Source organism: Crocuta crocuta, unplaced genomic scaffold, assembly GCF_008692635.1.
Source record: "Crocuta crocuta isolate KB4526 unplaced genomic scaffold, BGI_CrCroc_1.0 scaffold108, whole genome shotgun sequence".
NCBI lineage: Eukaryota > Metazoa > Chordata > Mammalia > Carnivora > Hyaenidae > Crocuta > Crocuta crocuta.
This window is the reverse complement of record NW_027532825.1, coordinates 3,481,647-3,503,197: the sequence shown is the minus strand read 5'-3', so window position 1 is coordinate 3,503,197 and position 21,551 is coordinate 3,481,647. Positions and strand designations below refer to the sequence as shown.

Below are 21,551 nucleotides of genomic sequence, written 5' to 3'. Positions count from 1 at the left end.
GTTGTACAGAAGTGATGAATCACTGAATTCTACACCTGAAACTGATATCACACTGTATGTTAGTTGGAATGTAAATAAAAACCTGGAAAAGTAAAATGCAATCAATGACATATCAAAGTACGTGAGACAGAGCTAAAGCCAAGCTGAGATGGAAATCTACAGCATGAACCTTTCTATGAGACAAGACAGAAGAATATAAGTAACCTGTCTCAAGAAGCCACAAGAATACTAAGACAAGGAAGGAAGGAAACAGAGAAAAGGAAATAATAAGTTGGAAGCCAAATTTAATGAAATTGAAAACAGGGAAACAATAAAGTCAATGACACAAAAAGCTGATTCTTCATAAATATCAATAAAATTAATAAAGGTCTAGCTAGAGTGACAAAAATAATAGAAGACCCAATAGAAATATCATCAATGAAGTGGAGAGTATCACTAAGAGGCATTAAAGGTCACTAACAGAAGAAAATTCCACACAACTCTATGCTCAAGCAAAGGACAACTTAGAAAAGGATTAATCTTCAAACACCAAACTATAAAAATTCAACTATAATAAAAACAATTATCTGAATAGCTCTATAACTATTAAAGAAACTAAACATATAAGACAAAGCTCCCTAAATATTAATATCCAGGTTTCACAAAATGCCATCAAACATTTCAAAAATTAATGCCAAATTTAAACAATTTCTTTCAGAAAATGGAAGGAAAAACTTCTGACTTTATTTTATGAAGCTAGTATTGCCTACATACCAAAACCAGACAGAGCCTGTATTAAAGAAAAACTATGGGGGCGCCTAGGTGGCTCAGATGGTTAAGCATCTGACTTTGGCTCAGGTTATGATCTCACAGTTTGTGAGTTCTAGCCCTGGGTCAGGCTCTATGCTGACAGCTCGGAGCCTGGAGCCTGCTTTTGATTCTGTCTCTCACTCCCTCTCTGCCCTTCCCCCACGGGCAGTCTGACATTCTCTCTCTCTCAAAAATAAACGTTAAAAAATAAAGAAAAACAAGGGACTAATATAATGTCTCTCATGAATTTATATGCAAAAATTCTCAATATAATATTAACAAACTAAATCCGTGTATAAAACATTACACAGCATGACCGTGTGTGATTGATTTCAGATATACAAGGTTGCCTCAATATTCTAAAACCAATCAATGTAATCCACATATCCACAAGTAAAAGAAGAAAAATCATGTGATCGTAACAATTAACTCAGAAAAGTCTTAGACAACCTCCAATACTTATTGTTAATAAAAATTTTACCAGATTAGGATTACAGGGGAACAGTCTCAAAATCATTTACAAAAAGCATCTACAGATCACCTACAAGAAACATCAAACTTCATCCCGAAAGGATGAATCCTTTCTCCATAAGCTCAAGAAAAGGAAAGGATGTCTACTCTCACCACTCACATTAAACTCCTAAACCACTCAACACTTTAGCTATGTCAAGAAGTTAAAAATATCAATAAAGAGGCAAACATCCAGCTGGAAAGGAAAAAAATAAAACTGGAGATGATATGATTATCACCAAAGGAAATCTCAAAGAATGCAAAACAGTCCACAATACAAAAGACCTCCTAGAACTAATATGTAAGTTCAACAAGTACCTCAGAAACAAAGCCGACACACTGATAAAATGCATTACTAGGTACAAACAGTGAACATAAAGAAACCAAAATTAAAATGCAGTATTTCTTTTTTTTAAGTTTATTTATTTTGAGAGAGAGAGACAGCAGTCATGTGTGTGCTTGTGCACAGGAGAGGGACAGAGAGAGAGAGGAGAGAGAGCATCCAAAGCAGGCTCTACGCTGCCAGCACAGAGCCTGATGTGGGGCTCAATCCCAAGAACCATGAGATCATGACCTGAGTCAAAATCAAAAGTCAGACACTTGGGGCGCCTGGGTGGCTCAGTCAGTTAAGCATCTGACTTCGGTTCAGGTCATGATCTCATGGTTTGTGGGTTTGAGCCCCCGCGTCGTGCTCTGTGCTGATAGCTCAGATTTTGTGTCTCCCTCTCTCTCTGACCCTCCCCTACTCATGCTGTCGCTCTCTCTCAGAAATAAATTAAAAAAAAAAAAATTTAAAAAAAAGCCTGTCACTCCCCCAGGTGCCCCAAAACACAGGTCATGCTAGCAGGTTACGTACGCTAAAAATTACAGAAAGACAATTCAAAAAATAACCGAAGACTTAAAAAGATGTTGAGACATACCACATTCATGGATTGGAAGAATGAGCATAGTAAAAGTGCAAGTTATTCCCAAGCTTATACAAAGGCATATCTTGCAGAAAGCGTGGGTTTGGCTCCACGACCACTACAATAAAGTGGGAATCACAATAAAATGAGTCAAATGAAGTTTTTGTTTTTCCTGGGCATACAAAAATTATATTTACACAATATTGTAGTCTATTAAGTATGCAATAGCTTTATGTCTGAAAAACCAACGTACATATCTTAATCAAAAACAACTCTATTGCTAAGAAATGTTAGCCTTCATCTGAGCTATCAGAAGTTGTACTTTCCGCTGGAGGAGGGTCCTGCCTCAATGCTGGCGGCTGCTGACTGATCAGGGTGGCGGCGGAAGGATGGGGTGACCGTGGCAATGTCTTAAAATCAGACAATCCACTTTGCTACATCGACTGACTCTTGCTTTCATGAATGGTTTCTCTGCCGTTTGACAGCATGTTACCCACATAATTTCCTTCAAAATTGGAATCAATCCGCTCAAACGCAGCCAGTGCTGCTTTACCCGCCAAGCTGATGGAATGTTCTAAATCCTTCATTGTCATTCCCACAGTCTTCACAGGAGTGAATTCACCAGGAGTAGATTCCATTGCAAGAAACTGCTTTTTTGCTCCTCCCTAAGAAGCAACTCCTTGTCCGTTCAAGGTGTATCACAAGACGCGGCCATTCAGTCTTCAGGCTCCACTTCTGATCCCAGTCCTTGGCTGTTTCTACAGTGGCTTCTTCCCCCGAAGTCTGGAACCATCAATTTCTAAAAACATGCAATATCCATGAAGCGCAATAAAGCAAAACACAATACAACAAGGTGTGCCTGTGCAGGACTGATGAACAGAATTCCTGCAAAAATCCCAAAGCTTTTGTACACATATGCAAACATATTCTAAAAAGTACTGAGTGGTGCACAGATACATCATTAAGGCGACAGTAGTGGAGACAGTGAGGTTTTGAGGGAGGCATAAACACAAAGAAAGGAAAATAATAAAGAACCCAGAAACAGAGCCACACAAATATTCTCAACTAGGGTTTAACAAAGGTGTACTAAAGTTATTCAGTGGAGAAAAGACAGCATTTTTAACAAATGATGGAGAAATGTGACATCTAGAGGCAACAACAAAAATAGCTTTCCCCTAAATATCATGCATAAAGCAAAAACTAACTGGAAATGATCACAGATACCAATGGACAATGCAAAAAACATTGTAAAAAGGGAGAAAACTCTTCAGAATGTAGGACTATGCAGAGCTCTTATATTTGACCCAAAAAAAAGTACAACTCATAAAAGGAAAAACTGATACACTTGAGCTTATAAAAACAATGCACTTTTTTCCTTAAAAACCCATGTGAAGAAGAGAAGCTAAAATGTAGGAGAAAATATTTACAAACAACATCGGAAAAAGACTGTATCTAGAACAAACGAAGAACCCTCTTCCCTCAACAGTAGAAAAGTAAACAGGTTAGAAAAGGAGCAGCAGATATTTCATCAAGAAGGACATGCACATGGCGAATAAGCATGACAAAAAATGATCAATGTCATTAGCAACTGGAGAAATGCAAATGAGAACCATCATGGGATATTGCTAAATAACTTCCTGGGTGGGGGGAGGGGGGAGAAAGGAAACCACAGTTATCCACCACCACCTGCGGATCGGATGGAACACGGAGACGCTGGACCACTCACGCACTGTTGGCAGGAACATGAAATTAACTATGTCACCCAGAATTAGTCCTCCAAAACGGTTGATTATTTTCCCATGTAACTTTGTACACAAAGTTTACAAAAGTGTTAATTTTAGCAGTCAAAAACATGGGGTCAGTCCAGATGTCCTATAGGAGATTAAAAGCTAAACAAGCTGTGGTCTACGCACTGTGGATTTGCTAACTCAGCAAAATAAAGAACAAGCTACTGACAGATGAACCACCCTGGATGGAAATGTAGGAACTTCTGCGGACGGAAAAACACCCAACCCCAAAAGGTTACAGTCTCTGTGATTCCTTTGTTGTAACATTTTTAAAATGACGAAACTGTGACACTGTTCTCCACTGGTGTGTTTGCAAGACGCCACCATGGGGAGACACTGGGCAAAGCGTGCAAGAAATTTTCTCAGTAATATTCTTACAACTCTCTCTTACTTCAAGCTCTCCATATTTTCAAGTAAAATAAAAAGCTGAAGGAGTTCCTCACCGCCAGACTGGCCTTATGACAAATGAGGAAGGGAGTTCCTTAGGCTAAAACGAAAGCATGCCAATTAGGAAAAGGAAAACATGTGAAAGTGTAAATTTAAAGGAGAAGGCGAAATCCACAGTGGAATTCTGAATAATCTAGTGTTAACAGGTTAATCGCTTATAAATACAGTCTGAGGAACAAAAGCAAAAAGTGGTAAAAAAAAATAACTATAATCATAATAAGTATAGGAATTAGTTAATGCATACACAAGGTAAGGAGATTTAAATAGAGGGGCGCCTGGATGGCTCAGTCGGTTGAGCCTATGACTCTTGATTTCAGCTCAGGTCATGATCTCACAGTTCATGAGTTCAAGCCCCACGACGGGCTCTGCGCTGGTAGTGCGGAGCCTGCTTGAGATTCTCTCTCTCCTTCTCTCTCTCTGCCCCTCTCCTGAGCCCTCCCTCTTTCAAAAATAAGTAAACATTAAAAAAAAATATTTACATAGAGACATAAAAACATAAAACATTAAGAGGAGTAAAAAATATAGAACTTCAGGATGTACGTGAACTTTTTTCAAGTTAAAAAATTTTTTAAGTTTATTTTGAAAGAGACAGAGCATAAGCAGGGCAGGAGCACAGAGAGAGGACAGACAGAATCTCAAGCAAGCTCCGTGCTGTGAGCCCAGAGCCCAATGTGGGGCTCAAGCTCAGAACCACAAGATCACGACCTGAGCCAAAATCAAGAGTCAGATGCTTAACAAACTGAGCCACCCCGGGGACCTCAAAATGCATGTGAACTTAAGTTGTTATCAGCTTAAAATAAGATGTTATAAGATGTTTTATGTAATCATCTGTAAAAGCCAAGCAAAACCCTACAGTAAGTACACACAAGAGAAAGAAACCTCCATATACCATTACAGGGGTACCTGGTGGCTCAGTCAATCTGACTCTTGATTTGGCTCATGAGTGAGATCATGATCTCACTGGTGAGACTGAGTCCTGGGTCAGGATCCGTGCTGGGAATGGAGCTTGCTAAAGATTCTTTTTCTCCCGGTCTCACTGTCCCTCCCCTACTAACGCTCTCACAGTAAATAAATTAATAAACATAACTTTATAGAAAATGTTCAAATCACAAGGAAAGTGAGCAAGAGAAAAAGAAAGGAAAAAAGGAATTACAAAAATCAATAAGGAAACAGATATACTAGACCAGAAAAACTTAACAGACAGATAAAATACATTCCACCAAGTAGCTGCAGAATAATACACTTTCTTCTCAAGTGAACATGACTCATTCTCCAGAACACATCATATGTTAGGCCACAAAAGATATCTGCATAAATTGAAAAAGACTGAAATCTTACGAGTACTATAATCCTCTTTTCCAACCACGAGGGAATGAACAAGATGCCTATCACAAGAAGAAATCCAGAAAACTAACAAACACAAGGAACATTAAACAACGTGATACTAAGCAACCAACAGGTCAGAGAAGAAATCAAAAGAAAAATTAAAAACAATCTTAAGCCAAATGGAAATGGAAACATAACATACTAAAACAAGAATGCAGCAAAAGCTGCTCTATGAGGGAAGTTTATAGTGATAAATGCCTAATGTAAGAAATAAGAACTATCTCAAACCACCTAACTTTATACCTCAAGGAATGGAAAAGAACAAATGAAGCCCAAAGGAAGGAAGAAAGTAGAAGAAAATAATAAAGATCAGAGCAAAATAAATGAAAGACTCCAAAAAGACAATAAAAAAGTGAACAAAGAGCAGTTTAAAACATAAAATGAATAATATGGGCTTTTACCTACACTCACCAAGAAGAGAGCAGATTCCAACATAAAAAATCAGAAATGAAAATGGAGATATTACATATGATACCACAGAAATGTAAAATATCATGAACAATTATATACCAACAAATTGGACAACCCAAAAGAAATGGATAAATATTTAGAGACATACAACCTACCAAGAATGAATCATGAATAAAGAGAAAATATGAACATATCAGTTACTCATAAGGGGACTGAATCAACAATCAAAAAACCTCAACAATAAAAGTCCAGGGCCAGATGGCTTCACTGGTGATTTTTACCCAAAATTTAAAGAAAAAAATTAATACCAATTTTTTTTTCAAAGTCTTTAAAGAAAATACATACAAAAGGAGGGAACAAGTTCGAATTCATCTTACGAGGCCAGCATAACCCACTCCAAAACCAGACAAGGACACCCCCAGAAATGAAAACTGAGGCCAATATCCTGGATGAACCAGCAGACAAAGATCCTCTACAAAACATGAGCAAACCAAACTCAACAATACATTAAAATGATCACACATCATGATCAGGTGACATTTACCCTAAGGCTACGAGGAGGCCTCAACATAAACAAACCCATCAGTATGATACACTGGATTAAGAAAATGAAGAATAGGGGCGCCTGGGTGGCTCTGTCTGTTAAGCGTCCGACTTCGGGTCGGGTCATGATCTCACGATTCGTGGGTTCGAGCCCCAAGTTGGGCTCTGTACTGACAGCTCGGAGCCTGGAGCCTGCTTCGGATTCTGTGTCTCCCTCTCTCTCTGCCCCTATCCTGCTCACGCTTTGTCTCTGTCTCTAAAAAAATATAAATGTTAAAAAAATAAAAAATTTTTAAAAAAAGAACATGAAGGACAAACATCATATGACCATCCCAATAGGTGGTTAAAACTCATCTGACAAGGGGGCGCCTGGGTGGCTCAGTCGGTTAAGCATCCGGCTTCGGCTCAGGCCATGATCTCACAATTCGTGGGTTCCAGCCCCGAGTCGGGCTCTGTACTAACAGCTCAGAGCCTGGAGCCTGTTTCAGATTCTGTGTCTCCCCCTCTCTCTGACCCTCCCCTGCTCATGCTGTCTCTCTCTCTTTCTCTCTCTCAGAAATAAATAAAACATTAAAAAAAATAATCTGACAAAACTCAGCATTCATTCATGATAAAAATTCTCAATGAAGTGGATTTTGAGGAAATGTACTTCAACATAACAACCCCCCAGCTGACACAGTCAGCAGTGAAACTCTGAAAGTCTTCCTCTGAGATGGGAAAAACAGGACGACGCCCACTCTCGCCAGCTTGATTCAACACAGAACTGGAAGCACCAGTCAGAGCAAGGAAGAGGTACAACAAAGTCACAGGCATCAAAGGAGCAAAAGACATTTGAACTGTAAAGGAAGAAGGACTCTATTTGCAAATGGGATAATATTATACATAACAACCCTAAAGACTCCAGCAAAATAAAACAAAACAAAATAAAACAAAACCCAAATGAATGCAGAAGAGGTGCAGGTTATAAAATCAACATACAAAATTAGCTTCATTTCTATACTTTAAAAATAAAATATCAGAAAGATAAACTAAAAACAATCCCATACGCAATTACACATCAGAAAGAATAAAATACCTAAAAATAAATTTAACCAAGGAGGTGAAAAACCTATGTCGTGCCAACTACATGACAGTAATGAAAGAAAGTGAAGAAGCCACAAATAAATGGGAGGACAGTCCCTGCTCATGGGTTGGAAGAATTAATATTGTCAAAATGTCCATACTACCCAAAGCAGTCCACTTATTAAACGTAATCCCTATCAAAATCCCCATGGCATTTTCCACAGAAATAGATCGAATGATCCCAAAATTTGTATGAAACTGCAGAAGACCCCGAATAGCCAAAGCAATCTTGAAAGAAAGACATAAGCTGGATATAGCACACTTCTAGATTTCAAACTATATTACCAATTCATAGTAAATACCAAAAATGTATGGTATCGACAGAAAAACATACACGTAGATCAATGGAACCGAATGCACAGACCAGAAATGAACCCACACGTGTACGTTTAATTAATTTACAACAAAAAAGCCAACAGCATACGATGGGGAAAGGAAAGTCCCCTCAATAAATGGTGCTTGACAACCGGCAGCCACATGCAAAACAATGAAACTGTACCCCTCTCTTACACTGCACACAAAATCAACTGAAAATGGATGAAAGACTTGAATGTAAGACTTGAAGCCATAAAACTCCTGGTAGAAAAGATAGGGGGTAAGTTCCCTGAGATTGGTTCTGACAATGACTGTTTTGGACTTGATACCAAACACCAAAATAAACGAGTGGATCTGCAGCAAACCTAAACGTTTCTGCAGAGCAAAGAAAACCAGCAATAAAAAGGCAACTATGGAATGGAAGGAAACACTTTCAAATCATGTATCTGTAAAGGGGTTAATATCCAAAATATATATGTAAGAACTCAGACAAGTCAATAAAAACATTGACAAAAAACACAACATGGGCAGATGTTCTGAACAGACATTTTTCCCAAAAGAGAACTTACAAATGGCCAACCCATACATGAAAAGGTGCTCAGTGTCAGTAATGGTAAGAGAAAGCAAATCAAAACGACGATGAAATATCGCCTCACACCTGTTTAAAAAAAAAAAAGGCTATTATCAAAAAGACAAGAAATAACAAGCACTGGCAAAGACGATGAGAAAAACGAAAACCTTGTGGCTGTTGGTGGGAATGGAAATTGTACAGGGACTACAGAAAAACAATAGAAAAGTTCCTCAAAAAATTGAAAACAGAACTATCAGATAATCCAGCAATTTTACCTCCAGGTATATATCCAGGAAGTCACTATCTCAGAAAGATATGTGCACCCCTATGTCCACTACAGCATTTATTTATATACCCAAGACATGGAAACAACCTAAGTGTCCATCGAAGGAGAAACAGGTAAAGAAAATATGGTGTGTGTGTGTGTGTGTGCATTTAGACACACATATGTATTTATAAACACACACACACTGTGTATATATGTATGTGTATGTGTATATACATCTATGCAACTATAAGTAAACACACACATATACACACATGTAAAATAAAAGGAAATCCTACCATCTGCAACAACATGGACGGCTCTTTGGGACACTGTGGTAAGTAAAATAAGATAGAGAAAGAAATATTGTATGACCTCCCTTATCTGTGCAATCTTAAAATAATGAAACTTGGGCAGCGGATGGGATGTGTCAATAGGTGATCAAATGGCACAAAGCTCCAGTTACACGAGTCCACCCTTACCAGGGAGGGTACATTTCAAGATCCCCAGTGGATGCCTGAACTGTGGATATTACTCAACCGTGCACGTACCATGTTCTGTGCTATACGTATATTCCTACGGTAGAGCTGAGTTTATAAATTATATCACTGTGATTAACAACAACTATAAAATAGAACAATTATAATAATGTGCTATTACACAAGTTATGTGAAAGTAGTCTCTTTATCGGTCTCTTACAATATCTTACTGCACTGTCCTTGCCCTCTTCTTTTTCTTGGGATGATGTGAGATGATATAAAAGCCTACGTGAGGAGATGCAGTGAGGTGAACAATGCAGGCATTGTGACACAGCACTGGACCACGACTGACCTACTGACAAGCATGAGAGGGAAGATCATGTTTTGGGGCCATAGTTGACCACCGGTAACTGAAGCCATGGACAGTGAAACCGCAGACATGGTAAGACAACTGTATAAAATAAGTAAGGGGTTACTCTGGTCACAACACCACACCGTAGAGTTGAAAGTTGCTAAGACAGTACATCTTAAAATTCTCATCACACATACACACAAAATTAGCAGCTCTGTGTGGTTATAGGTGCTTAATTTAGTGTCATAACAATACTGCAATATACACATACATCAAATAACTTTGTTGCGTACCTAAAACTAACAGCGGTATGGTGTTATATGTCAATTATATCTCAATATAAATAAATAGATAAAATGAAACTGTGAAAATATACTCAATGAATGAAAAAGAAAAAGGGGAATGAAATTACAGAAGTAAGGGGAAATAAGGAAACAATAGTAAAATAATAGGCATAGATCCAACATACATTGGATCAATAATTACATTAAATTTTTCTGGAATCAATTATTCCAATTAAAGATTATTTTATTGAGAAGAAAGGGGTCAATTACATGTTGTCTACAAGACCCATACATTTTAAATATAAAGACAGATAATTGAAAGTAAATGGTTAGAAACATATATCCCTTACAAACAGGAAGCATAAGAAGACTGAATTAATAATGTTAATCTTAGATAAAATTTGACAGCAAGGGTGAAAGGGGAATTTTATAAGGATAAAAGAACAAACTGCAGTTTTTAGTTTAAAGGTGTTGCGTGTCTTCTGCTAAATCTATAATGAAGATATGTGGGTTTTTTCAGTAAAGGCAGAATTAGTATTTAACACAATTGAACTAGAAATGGAAAAGGAGCCTCCTTGATCTGGTAAATGGCATCTATGAAAATTTGGAGCTAACAGCTTATTTAATTAGTGGAAGACTAAATGCTTTCCCCCTGACATCAGGAAAAATAAAAGGATATCTACTCTTACCACAACTACCCAACCTCATACTGCAAATTCCAGCCATTCAAACAGGATCAGTAAAGAAACAAAAGGCATAAAAGTCAGGAAATAGCAAAACAAAACAAAACAAAACAAAGCAGTCTCCATTTGCATATGACACAGTGGTTTACATAGAAAATCCTAAGTAATCTTTAAAGTAACTACTATAGCATATGAATTTAACAAGGTGGCAAATATGATACGCAAATACAGGACATGCAAACATCTACTGAAAACTGAAACCGACTAATGAGTTTTTTAAATAATCCATTTAAGACAGTACCAAAAAACCCCCTGCACAATACTCAGGAATAAATTTAGCAGAAAACACGCAAGGCATTTAAACCAGAAACTGCCAAAAAAAAAAAAAGGTGAATTTTTAAAACCTAAATAAATTAACGTGATGAGATATTGGAAAACTTCCTATTATTAAAATTTCACTTCTCACCAACTGACCAGCAGATACATGGCAACTCCAATCAGAATCTGGGGCCTTTTTCATTTGTTTTTAGAAATTTGACTCGTTGATTTAAATTTTTTAGAAATAGGGGTGCCTGAGTGGCTCAGCCAGCTGAGCATCCAACTATGGCTCCAGTCATGATCTTGGGGTTTCTGAGCTGGAGCCCCGCATCAGCTCACTGCTGTCAGCGCCGAGCTGCTTCGGATCCTCTGTCCCCCTTTCTCTACATCCTCCCCCCACGGGTGCTGTATCTCAAAAATAAATAAAACACTGGGGTGCCTGGGTGGCTCAGTCGATTGAGTGTCCAACTTTCACTCAGGTCGTGATCTCACAGACCGTGGGTTCGAGTCCTGCATCGGGCTCTGTGCTAACAGCTAGTTCAGAGCCTGGAACCTGCTTCGGATTCTGTGTCTCCCTCTCTCTCTGACCCTCCCCTGCTCATGCTGTCTCTCTCTCTCTCTCTCTCTCTCTCTCAGAAATAAATAAAACATTTAAAAATTTTTTTAGATAAATAAATAAATAAAACATTAAAAAATAAAATTTTTGGAAATACAAAAGACCTAGAAAATACAGAATGATGTTGAAGAGGAACCAAGATAAAATACTTATACTATCTGACATCAGATTTGCTGTAACAGTACAGTAATGAAGAAAGTAAGGCACTGACCCAGGATTAACAAACACATCAATACAAGAGAACAGTGGAAAAACATAGCGCATCTAAGAAGAAACAGAACATATTTGGATCAAATCTTCAAAGAACTACATAGATAGATAGATAGATCTTCACTGCAACAAATAGGACCAGATAAGTCTGAATTTACCATAGTCTGGGGAAAATTTCAAGTTACTTAGATCTTGCTAAGTTCAAAGAAGTGTATTTAGTAATAAATTAAGAAGCTAATACAAAATGAAAAGGCCCTAAAATTGAAAACTGAATGAAATGAACACTAAAGCAGATAACATTAAATAATTTTTTAGATCTGTAAATGAAAGGCCCCAGAATGCCTCTTTGGAAATACTCTGGCCTGGAAATTCTGAATTCTTCTTTTTTCTTTTAAGTTTATTTATTTAATTTTTGAGAGAGAAAGAGAGAGAGACAGCATTAGATGGGGAGGGGCAGAGAGAGGGAGATACAGAATTCAAAGCAGACTCCATGCTCCGAGCTTCAGCACAGCACAGCAGGGCTCAAACTCATGGACCATGAGATCATTACCTGAGCTGAAGTTGGACCCTCAATGGACTGAGCCACCAGGTGCCACTGAATTCTTTTTATTACTATGCTGACCATTATAGTGTTACTACACTACCATCAAGCCAGAAAAGCACCAGTCTTCATTCTGACATAATAAGCAAAAGGAGGCATTTTTACATCCAGAAAAGAAAAAAAAGAAGGGCAACAGCAAGGAGGACAGAAGACAAAAAAGGAAGCAAAGAGACAGATGAATAGCAAAAAAAAAAAAAAAAAAAANAAAAAAAAAAAAAAAAAAGAAAAGAAAAAAAAAAAAAAAAAAAAAAAAAAAAAAAAAAGGTATCCAAATGAAAGGAAAAGTCACAGGGCAGAATGTTCCAGGGGCACCTTATTCAACCAAGTAACATTCTAAAGGAACAAAAAGAGTTAATAGGATTGCAGACCTTTCTTACAAGCTTCATGAATTGCAGAATTTGATTTCTTCTGTTTCCATTTAAAAAGTAGAAATAAAATTGACTCAATGTTAAATGACATAAGTAAACTACAAATGAGCACCGCCATGAGGTCACCCTGAAGAAAAATAATAAAATGTGTCCGTTTCCTTCCCTACTCCTAATGTCCAGGCTTGAACACACATTCCCACTCCATCACCAAAGAAATGAAGGTCTATGAGACTATAAAAGTTTGAAGACTGGTAGAAGTCTAAAAGATGTGTTAAAAACTAAATACTGGTTAGCACAGCGCTCATGGTTAAGAAATAAGATTCCAAAAATAAGACTGACTGCTCCCTGTTCCTGGTGCCCATAACTTAACACCTATTTTCAAAAGTAAAGTTAAAAAATATTTTCCCCTAGGTGAAGGATAACCTCTAAGGAAAACTTTTAAATGGAAACACTTGAAAACGTATAGATTGATGACTTAGCTCTATTATTTCAGGAGGCTTACTGTAGGCACAAATTAAGAAATCATCAATCAATTTCACTGGGCAAAAGTAACGGATATTGACCTGAATATGCAATACCTGTACCTTGAACAGGACATTTTTACAACCATCCTAATGTAAATAATTTTATATCCTAAGTATTCAAAAATATCACCTTTTTACAAAGTGCTTATGATCACTGCAGAGGTAGCCACAGGAAAACACTTTTGTACGTTATTGAGCACGGAGTATGATGTGAAAGAGAAAATACCTGCTTGGAGTTTCAGCATAATTTTTATCCTGAGCACTGAGAGAATTCTACTTGATTAGTAAGTATAATTACATATACATACTAATATACATATAAACAGTATATATAACATACTAACATACATATATATACATATATACTAATCACATGAACAACAAATAAGGCCAAATAAATGGAAAAATAATCTTTTGTAATATATTCGTAAGATGCTAAATCTTATGCATTTCATAAAAATTATAACTCTATTAAGTTCTTGGCATTTATTATTTGAAGTTTTACTTTTATTGTTGAATTTCCCAAGTGTGAGGTTGGATTTGATATGTTGTATCAACAGCTAAAAGTCTTACTTACACACTGAGCATGTTCATTGTTTTCTCTGTCTCCAGCCTCACATAACATACCTTAGACAGTCTTTTGGAAGATTCACAATTACGATCTGCACATGGCTTAGGTCCTTTTTCAGTGTCTAGAGATGAAACTGAGAAAATATATTATATTTTATCATGGGCCCAAAATACTATCTCACAATATTAAAATTGGCTTTTGAAATATAAAGCATTATTTATCTAATACTTCTCTTCCACTAGTAATTAAGCAATTTTCCTAATGTTAAACTACTCTTTTCAGCTACAAACCTAAGTCAAAGAGTTGTTTAATATAAATTAGGAAAACCTCACTATTATACTGATCCTAAAAATTAATAATAATGACAGTAACAATAATAACCATGCCTTATCATCACAATAAAGATTAGAGCAGAAATGTATGAAATAAAGGACAGAAAAAGCCTCACCAAACTAAGAGTTGCTCCTTTGAAAAGTAAACAAAACTGACAACCCTTTAGGAAAACTAACCAAGGAAAAAAGAAATGTCCCAAACCAACAAAATTATAAATAAAAAAGGAGGCACTATCACCGATAATATGGAAATTTAAAGGATCATTGAGAGACTATGAGTAACTATATATTATTTGACTGTATAACAGGGAAGATATAAAAACTTGCAGACATAAAAGCCAAAGGAGGAATAAGACAAAGAGGCCTTAAAAGAGTTCCTTAAATAATCTTTCTAAATTATCTCATTAACCTAATTACCAGGGTTCTAAAATCCTCAGTCACTTTACTATTGACCAAGATACACAAAGTCTGATTTCTACCCCTAGGTCTATCACTAACAAACACAGGCATATTATTTAATGCCTCCTTGAGACTTCTGCTCTCTGCTCTGTAAAACAACAGGCTAATTATGATTTTGCCATTCTTCCTAGTTGTAAAAGTATGATTTAAAATATAAATATGTCAATCTTAATAATCTAAGCTCTTCTGTAAACGAAGCGATCATGACTACTGTACTTTCTTCAAATTATCACATGCTACCCATTAGCCATTCTAGAATGTTTCCCAAATATACTCTGTGTTGTGTGTATACATGACTTTACGTTGCTATATTATATGGAATTCTTTCAACACACCAATAGTTTTTCATGGACCTCCTTAACTGTTTATCTCCTAATGACATCTCTACTTTCACAGCAGCCACAGAACACCTGGAATTTCTGCCAGAGTATTTGCTGCACTACTGTTACATGAACATCATCCTTTAAGTAGAATCTGACCTTCCTGAAGAAAGATCCCTGCTCAATATGACTGACTTTGCCTGATACGTTATGTAAAATATGTTGGATGGATAAGTAGCGATATGAAGATAATAAAATTGACCACAGAAGTATTAATAAATGCAGAATACACTAGTAGAATACTGGGAAATCATTATTTCAGTATTTTTTAAATTTTTATTTTTTTAAGTTTATTTAGTTTAATCATTACAATTAAGAGAGAGCACGCATGCACAGCGGAGGGGTGGAGAGAGAGAATCCCAAGCAGACTCCATGTTGTCAGGGCTGAGCCCAACGCAGTGCTAGATCTCACAAACTGCAAGATCATGACCTGAGCTGAAATCAAGAGTTAAATATTTATCCGAATGAGCCACCCAGGCATCCCTTCAGTACTCTTTTTTAATATCTCCCCAAATAAGTACACATTAACTTTTTCTGTTGCCATCTGATTTAGTATCATAAAGTATTATCAAATATCATAAAAAAGACAAAGCTATCAGCGTGATTTTATAAAATCAAGCAGAATAAGATGTTTAAACTGAAGCAGACCTCCAAATAGGGCTGTGGATTTGGAGGAAAAAGAAAGTATTTTTAAGGACTATTTTTACCTTAAATCCTTTTAAAATGACACCATCCTAAAATTGGACCCATAAAATGTAAAATTTCTAAATTTATATATCAAAAATACACAATGAAATTAAAGAAAGCATTTTCAAAAATATTTAAAATATTATTCACCCAAGGCAATGCTTTTGAAACTACAGCTCATGGAGTAATTCAGAAGATGATAGACCAGAATCTACCAACTTATCATATGATTATGAGATCAGATCATCATGAAGATACATAATTTTATTTTTCTTTATTTAATGTTTATTTATTTTTGAGAGAGAGAGTGAGAGAGCGTGTCTGAAGGCTCCAGGCTCTGAGCTGAGCAGTCAGCACAGAGCCCAATGTGGGGCTTGAACTCACAAACTGTGAGATCTTGACCTGAGCCAAAGTCAGATGCTTAACTGACTAAGCCACCCAGGTGCCCCCCACAATTTTATTTTTAATTTAAATCCTTATAAAAGTTTAAGGCAAATTTAAAAAATCCATTAAAATCTATTTATCAAGCTAAAGCAAAATTGTTGGAAATAGTAACACAGAATCAACAGAAATTATCCAGTCTTCAGCATCAGTCAGTACAGACAGTGATTAATCAAGTCACTAACATCTAGAACATTTAAGTTAAAATCCAGTACTAAAGATAGTAAGGGCTAACAGGCAGTAGAGTCCCCTCCACCATGTCAGATAAACCATATATATAACACTCACATTCTCTAGATCAGTTCACTTCATTAATTCTCTGGATCTGAGAGAGCACAATTTCTTCCTGAACTCCTGCCTCCTATGATACACTGCTTTACTTAGGCTGGATGGCTAGCCTCTTGATGTATGAAACTATGCACCCTGTTTTGTTTTTTTAGATTAAACTTTCTATAAAATGAAAAAATGATAAAGACATAAATGGTATCAGTAATATGGTGAATTAGGATACTTCAAGCCATGTCCCACCACAGAAATGCTGACAAAAATAACCCAAAATAGAGTCAAGGTTTCCTGAAACTCTGGAAAATAGCTGCATTTTGACAATGGAAAGAATTCAAATGGTTCTCTGGTTTTTTAATCAATGGTCTCTGAATCACTGATTCAAAAAAGCCCGAATTAACGGAAGCTGACTTAAGCACAGCACTGAAGGAATCTCTCATGAGAACACAAGCTAACATCAAGCTAAATACAGGAGACAAGAGAGACCACACACGACAATGAATACAGTCTTTAGAGAAGTGATGGTTTAGAGAAGTCACTAAACCAGCAACCACCCCCCACACAAACAATGACAACAGGCACAAAAAGAGGTGGAAGAAGCTGGTTTCATGAGAACTACCTGTAAGAAGATTAAAAAGGTACAGTTTTCAAAAAAATAAATTACAAGGAATGAAAGAAAGAGGAGAGTATGAACCATTCAGCAAAACAAACTATCCCTGAGGAAGTACAGACATTTTAATTACTAGACAGAGACTCTGTAACAACTGGCTTACATCTGCTGTAAAAGCTAAAGGAAATAATGAACGACAACAAAAAGGAAAATGATTTCTCAACAAATATATCATATTAATAAAGTAAAAGGTTATATAAAAAGAAACCAAACAGAAATTCTGGAACAATTATAACCAAAATGAAGAACTCATACAGGTTTTCAATTGATCTTGTGAAAGAAAGAACTTGTGAATTTGAGGACTGGTAAACTGAAATTATCCAGTTAGAAAAGCAGGAAGAAGCAGGAAAAGAATAAAGGCCTAAGAGACCTGTTGGACATCAGGTATACCAACATAAGCATAATGGGGGCCATGACTGAGGAAAAGAAAAGAAAAGAAAAAGACTGGAAGAACATTTGAAAAAATAATAGCCAAAAATGTCCCAATCTGATAAAAGATATGAATCAACATAGTCAAAAAGATCATGGAATTAAAGCAGGATATGTGCAAGAAATTCAACAATGAAAGAGATTATAACCAAACTGTCAAAAATCAAAGAGATAATCTTGAAAGCAGAAGAAAGAGAGAGAGGAAAATAAAAGGAAAAACAAGCAACTTGTCACTTCCTTCAAGTCCATAAAAAGATTAACAGCAGGTTTCTTGTAGAAAACCATGGAGGTCAAAAGGCAGTGAGATAACATACTTAAAGTATTAAAAGAAAAAAAGCTTTCAACCAAGAATCCTGTGTCTCGAAAATGAGCATTCAGAAATGAAAAAGAGTAAAATTTTCCAAACACAGTGTTTGAGACATTAGATAGTAGTAGGACAACACAGAACAATTTGATGCTATACAAAGACATAAATAACAATTGTAAAGTTAACTACCCAGGTAAAAGGCAATATTGCTGTATTTCTACTTTTTAACTCCACTTTTTCCATGTATATGATTAAAAAGAAAATACAGAAGATAATAATCATAAACCTATGTCAATGAAAACAACATATATAAAAATGCAATCACTGAGAATACCATAGAGAGGAAGGAACAAACTATTCTGGAGTAAAGTTTTGGTACGCTGTTCACACTAGGCTAACATTAATCCAAACTATATAGTTACATATTCAAGATGTTAATTGCAAACCTCAGGGTGGCTACCAAGAAAATAACTAGAATATATTCAGAAAAGGAAATGAGAATAAAATCAAAATGATATAGTCAATTAAACAGAAGACAAATCATTAACAGAAGCACTAAGAAACAAAAAGATCTGAGAGAACTTCTGGTTTACAGTCCACCATGAAAGAAACGTGGATGCTGTCACTCCCATCCTCTTCAGAGGTAAACAAACTGAAACTCACAAACTCTTCTTTGATTCATCAAATCAGTAAGGTCTCTGGGAAGACCGCTCTCCACAAAACTAGAGAAAACAGGGTGGATACAGAGAATGACTGCTTACCCGGAGAAGTCCCCAAGCCAGAGGCTGCCAGGGGAGCTAGTACCAGTAAGAAAACTGTAATTTAGAATCTGTTGAAGGCTCACAGTGAGCAAACTCAAGTCTTAAAAACTTTAGGGTAATTCCATCTTACAGAGACCTCCACACGTTCACAATTTTAGCCCTCCATTCATCCCAAGAGGTTCTCGTGTAAAACGTCTTCCTCTTGAAGATGAGGAAAAAAATCAGAGTAGATGTGGATAAAGTAAAAATTCTGTACAAACAAATGGAAATATTGTTGAAGAGACAGGAAACTAAAAAGCAATTGTGGAGCTGATAAGTATGAGAACTGAAGTGTATAACTAATTTGAAGGCAGATTTGATCAGGCAAAAGAAACAAATTAGCCAATCTAAAAACAAAACATTAGAAATTATCAAATCTGAGGAAAAGAAAAAAACTTAGGGACAGTGATCAGAACCCAAGATAACTTCTAAACAATATCAAATGGACCAAAATGTACACCGTGGGCATCCCAGAAGGAAAAGAAAGTGACAGAGAAATCATTTTAATAAACAGTGGCTTAAAACTTGCCAAATTTGGTGAATCATGAATATAAAATCTAAGAAGCTCAACAAATACCAAGTAAGGTAAACTCAAAAAGACTTACAGATGACACATTATAATGAAGCTTCTCAAAGACAAAGAATCATGAAAGCAGGAAGAGAGAAGCAACCTGTCACATACAAAGGATCATCAATAAGGTGATGAGCAGATTTCCCATAAAAAATGTTAAAGGTCACGGGCTGATGTAATCAAAGTGCTAAAAACTGTTTTTTTTAAATGTCAACCAAGAATCCTACAACACACAAAACTGTCTTTCAAGAGTAAGGGAGGAATTAAGACCTTCCCAGATAAACAAAAGCTGAGGGACTCTGTTACCACTAGTTCTGCCCTCCAGGAAATGCTCAAGAGAGTCCTGCAAGGTGAAAGGGAAGGACATGAGATAGTCATTCAAAGCCATATGAATTAAGATCTCAATAAAGGAAAATATATGAATCATGGTAAAAGCTGCTATTATTGTAAGACTACAGTAATATTTACATGATGTAAGAAGATATTTAAAAACAGCCTAAAGGTAGTATGACTGTAACTTTGGTTTGTAACTTCATATTTACTTTCTATACAATTTGAGAGACTAAATTCACTTAAAGTAATTATTATTAATAGTTTACATTTTGGCTCAATTTATAAAGTCGTAATTTTATGACATCAACAACTGAAAGGGTTGGGAACAGAACTGCTAAAGGAGAGTTTCCAGACGTTACTGAAGTTATGCTGGTATAAATTCAAGTGAGCATTTTGACACTCGGATATTAAACATTAGCCCCTGTTTTGACAACAAAGAAAATACCTATAGAACATACACAAAAGAAAATAAAGAACGCTTTAAACATTTAAGTACAAAAAGTCAACTACACACAAAAGAAGACTATAATTGGGGCACCTGGGTGGCTCAGTTGGTTGAGCATCTAATTCTTGATCATGGCTCAGGTCACGATCTCTTGGTTTGTGAGACTGAGCCCTGCTTCAGGCTCTGTGCTGACAGCGTGGGATTTTCTCCCTCTCTCTCTGCCCCTGCCACACTTGTGCATGTGCTCTCTCTCTCTCTCTCTCAAAATAAATAAACTTAAAAAAATAAAAGACTGTCATGAAGGAAAGGAGGAACAAAACCACTAGAGAGCAAATAGAAAATGAGTAGCAACATGGTAGAAGTAAAGCCTGTACTATTGGTAATCACTTTAAACATAAATGAATTAAACTCTTAACTCAAAAAACAGGGATTGACGGAATGAATTAAAAAAGCCATAATCCAATTATGTGCTGTCTACAAAAGACTCACTTTAGATACAAAAACACAAGTGCACTGAAAGTGGAAGGACAGAAAATGATATCCCATGCAAACAGTAACAAAAAGAGAGCAGGTGACTATACAAATATGAGACAAAATAAGCTTGAAATAAAAAAGAGCATAAAATAACATGAAATATTATTCAGTCTGAAAAGGGAGGGAAATTCTGACATATGTTACAACGTGAATCAACTGTGAGGACTTTATACCAAATGAAATAAGCCAGTAACAAAAAGGAAATGACTGTATGATTCCACTTATGTGAGATAATTAAAATCACTAGAAAGCAGAATGATGGATGCCTGGGGCTGCGAAGAGAATAGGGGACTTTATTTAATGAGGATAAAGAATCTGTTTTCAATGATGAAAAGGGTTTTGGAGATGGATGGTGACGACTATGACACAAAACCATGAAAGTATTTAATTAATACCACTTACCTGTGTATTTGAAATAGTTAAGGTAAATTTTATGTTATGTGTATTTGGTCACAATAAAAAACAGAAACTACTTGTAAAAAGTATTAAACCAACCTTGCCTTCAGGAACCATGCAAACAAGGGAGTAGAGTGAGTAAATCTAAGTACTGAACGAAAAACTGCCACCAAATGAAAAGGCTGAATCCACGCAATTATCCTTCAAAACTGAAGGAGAAAAAAAGACTTTCTCAGATAAACCAAACTTGAGAAAATCTGTCACTAGAAACGCTGCCTTGCAAGAAATGTTAAAAGACGTTCTTCACAGAGAAGGAGAACAACGTATGTCCCAAACTTGCATCTAAATACATATCATTAGAAGAAGTAAAATGAAGGTAACCTTCAATCTATTTTTCATTTTCAGTTGATCTAACAGACAATAGCTTG

At 36.2% G+C, this 21,551-nt stretch overlaps 1 protein-coding gene and 1 long non-coding RNA gene across 4 annotated transcripts in view; one reads left to right on the top strand and one right to left on the bottom strand.

Annotated features, from left to right (window-relative positions):
- Nucleotides 1–21,551, bottom strand: part of ZPBP (zona pellucida binding protein) — a 110,449-nt gene that overhangs the window by 47,587 nt on the left and 41,311 nt on the right. For all 3 annotated transcript variants that reach the window (XR_013339425.1, XM_077781142.1, XM_077781143.1), the window contains one exon: nt 14,114–14,190. Coding sequence is in view for 2 of the 3 variants with exons in the window: in XM_077781142.1 (XP_077637268.1) it covers nt 14,114–14,190 (77 nt within the window). In the remaining variant the exon portion in view is untranslated. The remainder of the gene's footprint in view (nt 1–14,113; nt 14,191–21,551) is intronic.
- Nucleotides 9,892–15,468, top strand: LOC144245798 (uncharacterized). Its single transcript, XR_013339426.1, has 2 exons — nt 9,892–9,972; nt 15,245–15,468. It is a non-coding gene; the product is annotated as an uncharacterized LOC144245798 (long non-coding RNA).